The sequence below is a fragment of the Eptesicus fuscus genome, chromosome 6 (assembly GCF_027574615.1).
Source record: "Eptesicus fuscus isolate TK198812 chromosome 6, DD_ASM_mEF_20220401, whole genome shotgun sequence".
NCBI lineage: Eukaryota > Metazoa > Chordata > Mammalia > Chiroptera > Vespertilionidae > Eptesicus > Eptesicus fuscus.
The window spans coordinates 90,456,449-90,472,065 of NC_072478.1; the positions used below are offsets into that span (position 1 = coordinate 90,456,449).

Sequence of the window (15,617 nt, forward strand, 5' to 3'; positions counted from 1 at the left end):
ACCATCGTGGCATTAGAAAGGTTGAGAACCACTGACTTAGAGGATCCCTCAGTTGATTTCCTTCAGAAAGCAAAGGAAGTTCCAATTTTCATAGTGTGTTGCTTCTTCATTTGAGGTATAACATAATTCATTGTTTCCACTCCCCTGTCTGCTGCCCTCCCATTTGTTACACGTCTAACCTCAGAGTGCTGCCCCGTCCTCTAACCCATCACACACTGAACCTCTGAGAGGTGCTTTGTCCCCAACCTTCCTCACACAGGCTGAGTTCTGCTGGAGCCAACCTCTGAGGATCCACAGACATCGGTTGTTATAGAAGGACTAGTGACCCCGTGCATAAAATTCATGCACATTAAAAGGGAATTAGAGGAAATCTTATATAATAAAGAGGTAATATGCAAATTGACCCTCACACCCTCACAAGATGGCTGCCTACGACCAGGCCGGCAGGGGGTTTAGTGAGGGACGACCAAACAACTGAACAGCAGGCTGTGTGGGGTGACCAGGTCGGCAGGGGGAGGCAGTTGGGGGAAACCAGGCTTGCGGGGGGGGGGGGGCAGTTAGGGGCAACCAGGCTGGTGGGGGTGCAGTTGGGGGCGACCAGGCCAGTGGGGGGGGGGCAGTTGGGGGTGATTGGACTGGCAAGGGGGGCAGTGAGGGGCAACTAGGCCAGTGGGGGGGGCAGTTGGGGGCAACCAGGCCGGCGGGGACGGGGGGGGGTATTCAGGTCGTCTGGCCCGGCGCCGGGGCAGGGTGCGCAGCCTGAGGTCTCCCGGCCCAGGCTGGGGCAGGGGGCATGCCTTGAAGTTCCCGTCAAGCTCTGCCAGGCGGGGGACGCGGCCTGAGGTCCCCCCTCAAGCCCTGCTGGACGGGGGGTGCGGCCTGAGGTCCCCTGTCAAGCCCCACCAGGCGGGGTCACAGCCTCAGGTCCCTGCTGATTGCTCGTTAAGGCTAGTTATGGGAACTCAGCCTCTGCTGTGGGCGCAGCCATCTTGTATTATGGAATCCCTGCCTCCGCTGTGGGCACAGCCGTCTTGTTATGGTGTGATGGTCAATTTGCATATTCCCTCTTTATTAGATAGGATGAGCCCACATCCTAATGTACCATTAGAACAGAAGTTTCACTGGGAGCCAGACACCCTTTTCTCAGAATAGACCTTTAGAATACTGAATATCAGATCATCTGAGGTTCAGTGTTTTTTAATGTGTGGCACTTGCCACCCCCATCAGAATCTCCTAAGAACTCTTAAAATGCACTTCCTGGGCCCCCATCCCCATTCTCAGAATGGAAAGCTCAGAGGCTGAAGTCCAGGAATACAAATTTAATTTGCCCAAGTAAGACTCAAGCCCAAACCTCGGGTCCAGAGGTTTCCCAGTCCAGCAGCTTCAACCTCATCTGGATTGTGGTCAAAAGCTCCCAGTGAGACCTACTAAATGAGAATCTTCTCAAGTGGGGCCCAGGAAACTATTTTTACAAAATCTGGGGAATTTGTATGTACATCCAGGTTTAGAGAGCACTGAGCCCAACCCTCTAAGACCCATGGAGAGAAAGTAGCTGTGTTCAACCTCAAACAGCTCTGAAGTGACCTGCACAGCCACAAAGACAATCAAGATGAACCACTCAAATGGATGGTCTTCAGTCTGCATAAAACTAGAATGAAAATAGCCCTGGCTGGTGTGCTCAATGCTTAGAGTGTTGGCCCTCACACCAAAGGGTCGCAGGTTTGATTCCCAGTCAAGGGCACGTACCTGGGTTGCAGTTTCAATCCCTGGTCCTATTGGGGCGTGTGTGGGAGGCAGCCCATTGATGTGTTGTGTGTGTCTCTCTTTCTCTTCCTCCCTTCCACTCTCTCTAAAAATCAATGGAAAAAATATCCTCAGGTGAGGATTAACAAAAAAACCAGAGTGAAAATAATCCACAGTTTCCAGCACAGTACCTGGCATGTAGGGGGACACATTTAATGTCTTTATTGAATCTTCCACTTACAAAACAGTTTTTTTGGTTTATAAGTATCTTTCATATCCAGAAATAATAAGAACTGTAAGTGCAGTATGCATGCATGCCAGACATGTTTCTAGTTTTACAGTTTGCATTGATTCATTCAATCTCACTACAATCATATAAAGTAAGAACTGTTATTAACTCCAGTTCACAGAGGTGTGACTGCAGAGGCTGAGGAACTTTCCCAAGTAACAATGACAGCTAGAGGCACTCCCGGATTGGGACACTTGTCAACCCCACCATCAAAGAACTCGGGAATGTCACGCTTTGAAGCAGTGCAGCCACAACAGTCACCCCTGTCCCCCCATCAACTGGATTTACTAAACTTTAATGAGGGACTCCTAGAAGTTACTAAGACTATAGGTAGGAAATTTAATAGGGTTTAATGGAGGTTAACAAGGTACATCCAACTTCCCAGCCAGGTTTTAACTTCCCAGAGCTGTACAGAGATTAACAAGCCCAGGAGGTGTGAAGGCACCTGCATGATTTAATGGGGTTAATGAAACTGTCAGAGGTTGGCTGAGAGGGACAGAGCTGGAGCAGTGCCGTTACCGAGTCAATCTGGTTGAAGTCAACAGACGTTTATGACACAGCTGAAGCCTGACCTGTCCTGTCCTGGGTACCCAGGGTAGCAAGTAAGAGAAGGCCACAACCAACATGCCTACCACGGCTAGTCCTGTTGGTGGGATCTGGAGTTTTACTGTCTCCTCTGTGCTCAATTGTCTAAATTGTTTATAATGGGCCTGAGCCATTTTCACCAAATCTATAAAATGGCAAAGCAATTTTTTTTAAGTGCCTTCAAAACACATACTCTTTGCTTGCATCGTTTAAGTTACATATTCCTAAAACCGGTAGAAAACAGTAAGAGAAGTAAAAAACAGGAATACAATCTTAAATTCGGGCAGCACTTGATTCCCTGGGTATTGTCACACGCTACTAAATAATGATACTCGGGTCACACTGGTGAGTGGGGAATTCATAGCAAATCCTCATCTTCTGCCTCCCTGATAGTGCTGTTTTTTCACTGAGCACTTACTAAGTGGTAGGTACTGTGTTAATCACTTCACACGCCTTAGGACCCTATGAATACAATTATGCTCTTTATACTATAAATAAGGAAACAGAAGTTTGTAAGGTGAAATGGCTTGTCCAAGGTCACCAGAAAGTGGTGGGGATGTAAGTCAAAGGCATGTCTATCTGACCCCAGCATCCACTGTGCCCTGCTGCCTTCTAATTGGATAAGCTGCTATCTCGCGGGAGTATTGTTTAGAACAAGGAAGAACTGGAAACAACCTCAAATAATAGGGGACTGCTCTTAAAAAGATTATACTTTTATATTATATACTTACAATAATTACTATATATAAATTATGTATTACCATAATACATAGTATAAGTATATATGTCAAAATTATAAAATAATATTTAATGACATTCTTAGAAATACTAGACATGTATACTATATATGTATATATGTATACAAATTATATTAATGAGTATATACAATGTGGATATGCATAGTTTCATATGTGTATACAGAGTGTACCCCCAAGAAATGTATACACACTTTAACAGCTGAGAGCTCCATTGATGTTTCTTTTCAGATTTAACTCACTATGCCTTTATAATTATTCAAAATGTGCATACATTTTTGGGAACACCCTGTGTACATACCCATACAGAGCTGTATTTAACGTGACTATGACCATATTGTAGGCATATCAACGCATCTATTTACCAACCCCGTGTACAGCCATACTATATCTGTATCTATAAAATCCCGAGAAAGGGTAAAATAGGAAGGAAAAGGCTTCCTGAAAATCAAGGGAGCTTCCTGGAAGAAGAGGCTCCTAAGCAGGCCCTTTAAGGAAATGGCAGGTTAGGCAGGAGACTGAGGGTGAGGGAAGTCCAGTCCGGAGCAGAAAGCCTCAGATGCCAGAGTGAGGAGCTTGAACTTGGGGGTCACCAAACGTACAACCATTAAAAACAAAGCCACACAACGAAATGTGGTCAAGAAAATGCGTTTCTGCTGTGTGCGGGCTGTCTGCGGGGCCTCTGCAAACAGCTCGGCCTCCAGGAGCCGGGACTTTCAGGGGAGTTCATACCCGGACAGCGGTGGGAAGCAGGCCTCCTGCTGAAAACCCCGGGGTCTGAGAGGCAGGCGCGGAGCCCAAGGCACAGAGGAGGCGTGCGTGGGTGCGTGCGTGCGTGGGTGCGTGCGTGGGTGCGTGCGTGCGTGGGTGCGTGGGTGCGTAATGGGCTGGCCGTCTTAGAGAAGCCATGTAGTGAGCTTAATTAGCTACGGTGGCTAAGGACGCTTCCCGAGGACTCTGGCCACCAGCCAGCTTGGACTCCGCTCGGTGAGCCCTTGGAGGGCATCTGTGCCCAGCCAGGTGTCGCATGCAGGAGTGGACCAGGCTTTAGGGGGTACAGTCAGCGGGGCAGGGGTCAGACTCAGCCAAGTGAAGGTGGAACTGTGTCTAGGGAAGCTTAGCGAAACCCAGAGAATGAGGACTGAGGGAAGACAAGACCCAGCCTGCCCATTGGGTTTCTCTCATCTAGACGAGGTTGAACTCGGCTGAGCCCATTTTAACAGTTCCACGGAGGCTCCAGCCTCTTCCATGGTAAGGGTGTTTTATTTCTGGTTTCTAATGCCATTCTTCAAACGCATTCTATTCATGCTTCGCCCTAAGAATATTTCCAAAGCTGAATGTGGAAAAGTGCTCAGGCTGACATACCCGCAGAAACGATGGCTTTTGTTTGTTAAACACCTACTAGGTGCTGGACACTCTGCCAGAATGTTTTTTCTATTCTGTTCTATTACTGTTTCTGGCAGTAATCCTCACACAAACCTGCAAAGAAGTGATTCTCCCTAATTTTCCGGTGGGGAAACTGAGGCTCAGAGAAGTTAAATAGATAGCTTATTCAGGGTCTTATGGTGAGCCAGAATTGGAACCCATGCTAATCTGACTTGGTGTCCCATGCAACCTCTACCACAGAGAGAAGTAGAATAATGACAGTGGGGGGACGGAGGGTGGGGGGGAGAGATGGCAGGGTAGTGAATGCTGTTAGAATTCTGGGAGCCACCAGTCTGAGGTATTCAGGGCAAGGGGGAACAGCCCTCTGCATGCCATTAGCCCAGTGCAATCGTGGCAAAAGAATTTTTAGTTACCAGGAGAAGATTGTGTTTTGTTCAGCTGTTCCCACCCAAAGAAACAGAAGAAAACGTGTGATGCCTTTTAGACTTTCTGTAATAGGGAAATACAGACTCCTACCCCAAGGTGCCTCTAGGGAAGAAAGCCTCAGAGATCTTGGATTGTAAAACCCCATCATCCCTCAGAAATCTGCCTCCTACCCAGGACTCCCGGCTCTGTGAACTTCCTGGGTCCCTTCTTTCCTGAGACTGCCAAAGAAAGTTAGAAAAAGTGGGCCCTGGGGCTCTCCAGTCACTGTATGGGGGAGTCGGGAGTCCTCCCTAGTTTCTCTACAGAACACAGAGGAAGGAGTATGTCCACCAGGTGGCGGCCTCCCCTAGTGGTAGCCCCAGGAGGCATGGGAAGGCTCAGGGGCATTTTTTTGTCCCCCTCACAGATGCAATATTATAAATATTATTCACTAAGCACTATTTACTAAATATTATTGTGAAAACCTAGACAGTCAAGGCAGAAAGGGTCTTAGATCTCTGGTCCCACCTTCTCATTTTACAAATAACACCAAAGTCCAGTAGGGGCAAGGAAATGCTCAAGGTCACACAGCAGGCTGAACCCCCTTCTCTTGACCTCTGGGTCTAGGGCTCTTTCCACCACACTAACTGTTCTCACACTCCCATGAACACCTCCCTCACCCCATTGGACCGCCAGAATACTACCCTAAGCCAAGAGCTGAGGGCAGGGGAAAGCCATGTTCCCTTCCCCTTTCCTGCCATTCCCTATTGCCTCCAAAGCAGGCCCTGCAGCCCAGCCCCAACTACAATAGCAGCAGTAGTAATAGCTCACGTTTACTACTGTCTATTCTGGGCCAGGCTACGAGCTTCTGAATCTTCACATCTCTGAGCTATTCTGCTTTTCCTTTTACAGAAGAGGGCTTTGGGGCTCAGAAAGGATAATAAACTTGCCCAATGCCACACAGCTCATCCAACCAGCTGATCTGGGTGTCAGTCTAGACCTCCCTGTTGACCTTGGCCCCTCCTCTCATTGCTGTAGTCTCGATGTTTCAAAACCTTTCAAAAATGTTTTCCTATTTTAGCCTGACAGTTCTGTGAGTTGAGGAAAGCTATTGATAGCCCATCTTAGAGATTAGAAAACGGCTGCCCAAGAGGATGATTGGCCCAAGGTAGACTTGAATCTGAAACCCAGGGCTCCACCCTCTGGGTGAAAGTCATGGGACTCAGCAGCTAAAGTGGCAGGTTTGGGAGACAGATGGGTATGGGTCTGACAGTTATGTGACCATGAATAAATTACCCTCTGTGGTTGTTAGGAGGGGCCAGTGAGCCCATATATATTGAACACTGCTGCCTGAACACATTAAGTGTTTAGTAAATGGTGGCTATTTATTGATATGATTAACTAAAGCTCTGTGTCTAATATTCCTGCTACATGAGCCTTAAGACCTGCATTGTTCAATATGGCAGCCATTAGCCACATGCAGCAATTGAAAGCTTGCACTGTGGTCCAAACTGAGATATGCTTTAAGTATAAAATACACACACCCCCTCCCCCGATTTTCAAGGCTTACTATTAAAAAAATGTAAAACATCTCATTAATAAATTTATATTGAATACAGGTTGAAATCATATCAGACATATTAAATAAAATAAATGTCTAACATAAAGAATATAAAATGTATTATTAAATTTAATTTCATCTGTTTCTCTTTACTTTTTTAATGTGGCTACTAAAAAATTTGTAATTACATACGTACCTCGTATTTGGGGCTTACGTTATATTTCTACTGTATAATGCTGCCTTATATAGTTTCAGAAATTCAGCTGCTACTGCCTACCTGCCTTCAGTTCACCTTCATGATGTGGAACGTGAGGGCTTTGAACCAAGAATCCACTCACTAGCTGTGTGCCCTTGAGCAAGTCACTGTTACCTTCTGTGCCTGTCAGAAATATGCACTACATTTCCAAAACAAGCAAACAAGCTTAAATAAATTCTTAGTACCTCACAAGATTATTGTAGGGATTAAATAATGTAATAAAAATAGCTCTGCGGTGGACAACGTGCTGAGTACTTTACACACCTTATCTCATTCAGTCCTCACAAACCCCAGCAAGTGGAGGCAATGATCGCTCCCATTTTTGTAGATGAGAAAATTGAGGCTCAGTAACTTGTTCAGGGTCTCTTGCCACTGTATTGTTCTTTAACCTGCACTAGAAGTAAAAGGTGTTAAGTAAACCAAGGGAAAAGAAAAATGCAACTCCCCATGTGACCTTGGGCCCTCCCCATTTGGGGCCTCAGTTTCCCCTTCTGTAAAATGAGAGAAATGTTTAGATCTTTGAAGTCCCAGTATTTTGGGGTGCTTTGAACATTTCAGTGAACACAAGACTTCTGGAACTCGCAAGTCCAATGCCTTCTGTGTCCATTCTGTGGGGATAAATGTGTATTTCTGTTTGTTTTAATAACATTTGTAGGAGCTTTATATAGTGTCTATGTCTGCTTACATTAGACGCTGTGTATTATAGTTAAGAGTCTTTCACTGTTTCCCATATAAACCTTGTGGGGTTTTTTTATGGGTTTGGGAGAGCTCAGCTGTAAAAACTTGGCTTTAAAAAAAAAAAATTTTTTTCCCCCAAACAAATTCAGTTTAAATCAGGAGACTGGTTTCAGACACTTTAGAGCATGCATATTTTTTCTTCCCAGTCACTTTTCATTTAAAAATGAGATTGGCTGATTTCTTAGTTTCGTTTCTTTTATGAGGATTTAGCAAGACCATAAGCTTAGCTGCTGGTTGCGTGAAGAGAAAGGATGCATAGCCTTTTCCAAGAGAGCCCTGGGCCTGGAGTATCCAGGCTGCCTTCTGATCCCTTGACTGGCTGTGTGACCCTGAGCTGGTCACTTCACCTCTCTGGGTTTTCCTTTCTCCTTCCATCCATGAGGAGCCATAATCCCTACCCCTGCTTCCTTCTAGTTTCTAGGGAGGAAAATGTGCTTAGAGAAGTGAAGGTATCAAGAAAAAGTGAATGAGCTATACAAACACCAGAGGCTGGGGCAAAGCATAACATTCTGAATTTTTCACCAGCAGAAAGTCGATTCCTAGATTCAGTGTTACAGCTGGGAAAGAATCTGGGGGTCAAGAAACTCGCCCCTTCATCACTATATACATGGATCCACTCTGAGTGGGGACAGAGGAAGAGGATTCCAGGTGAGTTGGAATCCCAGATCCTTCCCCCCAAATCCCTTCTTTCTTGCTCTACCTTACTTTACCAAGGAAGATCAGACTAAGAGGCTGTATTTGCACACATGTACGTACATACATACATCCTGGAGGTACTCTGAAATGTGGGGGAAAGCCAGGTCTCTGGAGACAGCAAGACCTGCCCTTTGATCCAAGCTCTGTCAACCTTTACGGTCCATGTGACCTTGAACAAAGTCCTTCACCTTTCCGAGCCTCAGCTGCCTTAGTATCAACCTCACACAATTCTCATTCGGCTTAATGAAATAACTCATGCCAAGAGCTTTCATAATTTCTTTAATTAATTTTAGCTGTTGTTATTATTTCATGCATTAATAGGATTTAAATGTGAGAAAAGTCTTTACCTTGTAGAAGGAAAAATCAGCTCTTCGAGACCAATATTTACTATTGTATGTTAATTGGTGGTGATTATATGGATTCTTTCTTACTCATTATGTTTATACCCACAGCTAGGTACTCAATTAATGTGTACTGACTAAACAGTGTACTCAGAGTACACTGGCCATAGAAGAAATTAGAAGGAAATTGCAGCTTACTTTTTTATTGTAAAACTAATACTTATTCATTGATGCCCTAGCTCAGTGGTCGGCAAACTCATTAGTCAACAGAGACAAATATCAACAGTACAACGATTGAAATTTCTTTTGAGAGCAAATTTTTTAAACTTAAACTTCTAATGCCACTTCTTCAAAATAGACTTGCCCAGGCCGTGGTATTTTGTGGAAGAGCCACACTCAAGGGGCCAAAGAGCCGCATTTGGCTCACGAGCCACAGTTTGCCGACCACGGTCCTAGCTGGTTTGTCTCAGTAGATGGAGAGTCGGCCCTCAGACTGAAGGGTCCCAGGTTTGATTCTGGTCAAGGGCATGTACCTCCGTTGTAGGCTTGATCACTGGTTGGCCCTGGTTGGGGCGCATGTGGGAGGCAACTGATTCATGCATCTCTTGCACATCGATATTTTTCTCTGTCTCTCCCCTTCCCTCCCACTCTCTCTAAAAATCAATGGAAAATATCCTAGGGAAAAGAGTAGGAAAAAAAATACCTACACAGGAGGAAAAATCAAAATTATCCTTATTCCCTCAACTCAGAGGTAGAGGTGTAAATGTCTTGATGTATATTCTTCCACTTTTTCTCCATGAATGATATTTATGCATTCGTTAATTTATTTTCACATGAAACAGGTCATGATGTACAGTCTTCAGTAACCTGGGAGAGGTTTTTTTTCCCCTCAACGTAATCTATCATGAACAATCTCCATGTCAACCCTCACATTTTTTTTTTTCTAGTAGCTGAGTAGTAACCCACTGTACGGATGGATTTCTTTAACCAGTTATAATTCTGTAATTATAGCCCATCGGGGTCCTTTCCTATTTTTCACTCCTTAGTAGACTAGTCCTGTAGTTAAAGGTTTGTAACACCAATGAGTATTTCCTTACGAGAAATTCCTGGAATTTACTTTTAAGTTCATGACCATTCCATTTTCTCCCTTGGTTTTGTGTGTGTGTGTGTGTGTGTGTGTGTGTGTGTGTGTGTGTGTGTGTGTTTTCTTTTTTTAAGGTGATGCCCTTAAAAATAATAAAAATGGCACTGCTTCTGCCACCGCCCGGTTGAGGTAGCTTTCTGGCAAACAGCCTTGAACCGTGGGAGAGAATAAGAAAGTAAAGGCCAGGCTCTAAAGCCATTTCACAGGAGGGGGATTGAAGAAGAGTGAGAGGCTTGGTGAGAAGAGAGGAGAGACAGCCCAGAGACCGGCTTCTCGGAACCCGGAACTACTCCGTTCCTCTCCAGGGGTCCCGCTTTTCCAGTCCCGAAGTGGGGGCTGGGCATTCTAAGCCCCCGGATGAGACTTGGGGAAAGTGGGAGGACATCCCAGCGACCCCCAAAGGGTATGCCCCGGCTCAGCTCCCAGGTCCTAGGTCAGAGATTGGGACAGACGTGGCTGGGGCTGAATTTGAGGCTCCGCCCGCTCAATGGGGGTTTGGGCCCGGCCCGCAGGGGTTTCCGAGCAGGCCTGGTTAGGCAAACGTGGCTGGGGCTGCGCAGGCGGTACCCCTCGGCATCCTCTCTCCTTGCACTAGGCGGGACGCAAGAAAGGGGACCCGGTGCGCATTCTTCCCGTGCCTAGGATACTTTGGGTACTAAAAATAGTCCCGAGAGCGGCGCTCAGCGTGGAGACTGAGGATGGTCTGAAAACCCAAGTGGAGTCCTGGGTTCGAATCCCAGGAAGGCCCCCTCCGCGCTGGCGCAGGTCGATCGGTTTGCTCCCTGAGTCTCAGTGTCTCAGAGCGTGCGTACCAGGATTTCTAAGGGGCTTTCTAGCTCTAGGAAAGGGAAAGAAGAAGGAAAAAAAAAAAAAAGCACACCACGATTTTTGTTTTCTGCTCAGCCCGAGGGACCTTCGGGCCTGGGGCCGGGAACTGAGGCCGGGGGAGGGGTGTGCCAGGACGGCTCATTACCGCGAGGTGTTGCCCTAGTTAAATCACCGGTCTGTTTGATCTGGAGGCGGGTGGCGAGAGGGAAAAAAGAAAAAAGTAGGGGGGTAGGAGTGGAGAGAAGCTCACACCTCCCCCACCATTTCCTCACGTCCATAAAACACCTTTTATTAACTCCTTCGTGTCCGGAAAGGCCCGCGTGGCCGCTGTGCTCCTGCCACGGTGTTTACAGCCAAGACTAATGGGGCCCTATATTCACCCCGATGCTGAGACGAGGCGCCTGGACACACCTGGCCCAGAGCTGCCGGGGGTCTCCTTTCTGGACCCCAAGCCAGGACCCCCAGCTCCCAGTGTGGGGCTAGAAAGCGCCCAGGGACCCACGGGCGTGTTCCCCCAGAGGGAGCACCGGAGACCCGTACAAGCACTGCAGACTGTGCGATCCTCAGGCAATGGTGGGAGCTGTTCAGAGGCATAAAAGCCCTTAGCCTAGTGCCTAGCACAGTTGCGCGCAAGCAAAGCAAAACTAGTTGTCTGAGCTCTATTATTCAGGGACACATAACAGTCTTCTTTTGCTCACCCCAGTTTAGCCCAGCGTGCGCCAAAAACGCACCCTCTTTTATTCATCCCCACACCCAGCCCTGGGTGTGCAAGTGGGAGCGCAAAGATGGCTCTCCAACACAAGTGGCGGAACTAGCAGGCACGGACCCTCACCCCTCTGCACAATCCATATGCTCTCACAGTTATTTGTTGAGTGCGTTGTTGCTGGAGAGAAACCTAAATGTCTCAATTTAACCATTGACAAGCTTATTTTGCTCTTGTACAGAATAATAGCTGCTTCAACTTGTCGAGCCCTTACTGCGTGCTGGGAGCTATGCTAAGCAGACGCTCTCGTTGGCCCTGGCACAGGCACTGGGCTCTGAGCGAGTTTCCTCACCATTACCTACACAACTGTGTTCTTCATTTAATATGGATGAACACAGTATGCTCGCACACATCCCTCTCTTCCCAGCTTCACTGCCCTTTCCTAATCACCCCAGCAGACTTTCTTCAGACACCGAGCGCATACTGACCCGGTGTTAGACCCACCTAAATCACAGCCCGGCAATCTGGGTCTAATTCCGTTCTAGTTTTCCTTTCTGTGGATTCACTAAAGTTACCCTGTCCCGCAGTTAAGTTCTAAGGAGAGCTTTGTTCTTCTTCCTTCAAGGAATAAATCCTTTATCTGCCCCCTCCTCATGGCATTTATCGAAAAATGTAGGAGCAGGAGGCTCTCTACCTAGCAGAAACAATGAAGCCAGGGATCCCCACCAAGACATCACACAGGCTTCCTCCGATTTCAGAAAACGTTTTATTAGTCAAGAGCGTAGATACTGCTTTGGCAAAGGGAGAGGGCGGTGAGTGGTCATATAGATTTGAGGTAGAAAAAGGGTGGGGATAGGGGGATAAACAAACACCTGAGCACAGCAGGCATCGTAGGTAGTTTAAATACATAAAAACTTTTCAACGTTGGGAAAAGCTTTTATTTACAAATGAAGGGAGGGAGGGAGCCAGGGGAAGGAAGGAAGAAGAAAGAAAAAAAGAAGGAAGGAGAAAAGAAAGGAAAGAATGAAGGGGAAAAATGTGTTTCCCTTGGAACTAAGTAGGAAGTGCAGCGACAAAAGTAAAAAATAAAATAAAAACACCACTGTTTGAGGGAGATCAACAACAAAAGGTAGCCTTCCATCTTCCCGATCTGGTTCTCCGTTCTTGGCAGTAAACTATTGATTCCTCTTATTGCATTTTAATTAGGGAATTGAGCACTCCAGGGTTTTGATTGGAACCAGAGGGAATTAGAAAGAGAGCCAGCTAGCTCAGTGGGGAAGGTGCTGGGGGTTCCAAATTCGCCCCAGAAGGGTTGGAAGGGTGCGTCTTAGCCGCTCGTCCTGAGTCCAGAGTCCCGCAGTCTCTCCCTCCCGTACGTAGTGCTGCCAAGAGCAGCCCTCTTGGTTATGGGGGTGGATATATATATTTCTCTTTCTCTTAATGTATTAAAAACAATTTCAAATGACATTGCACGTGCGATCCAAGTGTGTTGTTGCAGCCAGCGACCTGCCAGCACACAGCAGAGGCTCGGCAGGATGCGCCCCATAAGCCCCTGGTACCCAGAGCCTGGCACTCTCCGCCTTCCTCTCCTCCCGGGCCGCCGGGGTCGGGCCGCGGTGGCGGGGTCCTCCGCGCGGGCCTGGGCTCACTGGTTTAACTCCAGCGCCCAGACTTGCTGTGGCCAGCCTGTGCGCCCTTTAATCCTCTTCTCGCCTGGGCCCAGGGCAGGAGGGAAGCCTTCGTGCTGCTGCTGCCAGAGGACATGCACAGAAAGAGAGGCGAGAGAGACAGGTTTAAATCTTTCTGCTCCAGTCCCAGAGCACAGAGTGGGGTCGGGGAAAGGTGTTGGGAGCAGTAACTGGGAGCCTTTAAGTAAGTGACGGATTTCTGTTTGCGAAATAGGCAAACAAGCTCATAAAATCTGCCTTTATGCGCAGTCTGGGGGGTGGGGGCAGTATGGGCTGGGCAGCTGCTGGGGGTTCCATAATGAGAATTTTCTGTGTCTAGTGAAATTGATGCGCCTAGATTTGGCGTGATGGCGCCCAAGGGAGACTGCAGGGATTGGAATGGGAGGGGTGAGAACCCACAGTTTTCCCGCCCGCGCTCGCGGACCTGCTCTCCCCACACAGCCCCCAGGCTTTCCAACCTGGTTTAGCTCCTGGGCTTGGACACTGGTTGGATCCCCACCCGCCTGCTGGTGCTGGGTAGTTTCAGACAGCTGAGCGAAGGGTACTCGGCCTGGTCGACTATCCCACATCCCTTCCCCGCTCTCAAGCAGAAACCAAGCGGTGATTCTTAAAAGAGGCGGTGAGGTGTAGAAGGTGGGAATTCGCCCAGTAACTACTGCCACCGAGGCGTCGCGGGGCCTGCCTCTCCTCTAGCTGAGAGCAGAGTTTTAGAGACTCGATGCCTGTCTTTTTCCCAGTCTCCCCAGCTGAGCTTTCCCTAGTTTACTACAGCCTCCGCGGGTCAGACCAAACCCAGCGGGGCTCTCTAGTCAGCTTCCCCGGGCAGCAGCCTGCGCCCGAGCATACTAACCTACATAAACTAGTTCTCTAGCCTGGAAATCCCCACCCTCTGAGGTTCCACAGCTCTGGGCCAGCAGAATCAGGCTTCAGAAAGTGTCTCCCTCACTGGAGAGGATCTCCAACGCCAGAAGAAGGTAGTGAGACTCTCACTTGTTGATGTTGACACACCAAACCATCAAGGTCGCCCTTGGAACGAGCCCGTGGGAAGTGTGCTCTGGACTGAGAGTAGAAGACCTGACTTGTTTTACCCAGCTGCACCTCTGACTCCTCCCGTCCGTGACCTTCACCTCCAGTCCTGCTCTGGGCCTCAGTTTCCCTGTCTATAGGAGGATGTAGGAAGACTAGCCTCTCCAGCAAAGGCCCTTTGAAAACAGTAACTAAGTCCATAAGCATAAATTCACACCCAGGCACATTAAGTAAGGAACTCCTACAGCATTCTTAAAGTGGCTTCCAGGAGAGCCAGGGATAGCTAAGGACCCCTCGAAATTGGAAGCGAAATATATGTGTATTTTCTCAGGGTCTTAAGCTTCCAATGGATTCTTAAAAGGGACTCCATAGCCCCTCCAAAAAAAAGTTAAGACTGTGTCTTAATTCGCAGCCTTACAAACAATATCCCTCATTGCGTTCATATATTAATCTTTCTCCCTCACGCACACAATCCCACATTTCGACCATCTCAGAACTCCCCGCAGCCTCTCAAAATCTCGCACACCGCGACACAGACTCCTCCGTTGCGCGCTCGCCTGCGGGTGCCCACCGCTCGCGCCCTGGGCTGGAGCTTAGAGGCCCCCGAACTCACCAGCTCCCTTTTCCGCTTGCTCTCGCGACCGCCATCCACCTTCTTGATTTCGGCCTTGAAGGCCTCAGGGTCACCGGCCTGTGCGTCCTTGGCCAGCACGTCCATCAGATAGGCGATGTAGCTGGTGGCCAGGCGCAGAGTCTTGATCTTGGAGAGCTTGGTGTCGGCCGGCACGTTGGGGATGCACTCGCGCAGCTCCGCAAACGCGCTGTTAATGCTCTCTGTGCGCTTCCGCTCCTTCTTGGGTCCGGAGCCTTTCCGCCGGCCCAGGCGGCCGCCGAGGGCCTCCAGGCTCCCCGGGCTCTGGCCGGACCGGGCGTCCGGGATGTAAGCCGCAGAGGCCGCCGCTGCTGTGGGCGGTGGCCCGCCGGTTGGGAAGTCCGGAGCAGCGTCAGGGGGACTCAGCAGCCAGCTCTGGAAGTAGGGCCGCTCCTGGTGACAGCGCGAGGCCGGGCCGAAGAGGAAGGGCTCGTGGAGCACCGGGTGCGCGGGGTGCGGGTGGTGATGGTGGTGGTGGTGTGAGTAGCTGCCCACGAGGTTCATGTTGGAGCGGCCACCTGGTCTGCACCGCCAGTCCACTTAGTGCCGCCCCATGCACTCCCGAGACGACCGAGGCCACCCGTGAGCTCGCGGCGGCGCTCCCGTGGGTGCGCGGCTTCGGAGAGTCCCGGACCAGGCGGTGGGTGCGCGCGCGGGCTTTGGGAGAGGCCGGGCCAGGCTCAGGAGGAGACGCGCAGCCCGCCGCTGCAGTGGCGGTGCCACGAACTGAGGATACAGATACAGATGCGGCGTCGAGAGACCTGTTTAACCCTTCTGCGGCCTCCCCTTCAGGGTCTGGCTTATATAAGGCCACGGCTTTG

General features: G+C 48.9%; 1 protein-coding gene across 1 annotated transcript; it reads right to left on the reverse strand.

Moving 5' to 3' along the window:
* Window positions 1-13,075: 13,075 nt before the first annotated feature.
* Window positions 13,076-15,300, reverse strand: HAND1 (heart and neural crest derivatives expressed 1). The gene is made up of 2 exons (XM_008152257.3): window positions 14,758-15,300; window positions 13,076-13,180 (listed from the first exon to the last, which is right to left on the reverse strand). The coding sequence occupies exons 1-2, from the start codon at window positions 15,298-15,300 to the stop codon at window positions 13,076-13,078; spliced, it is 648 nt and encodes a 215-aa protein (XP_008150479.1).
* Between the last annotated feature and the right edge of the window lie 317 nt (window positions 15,301-15,617).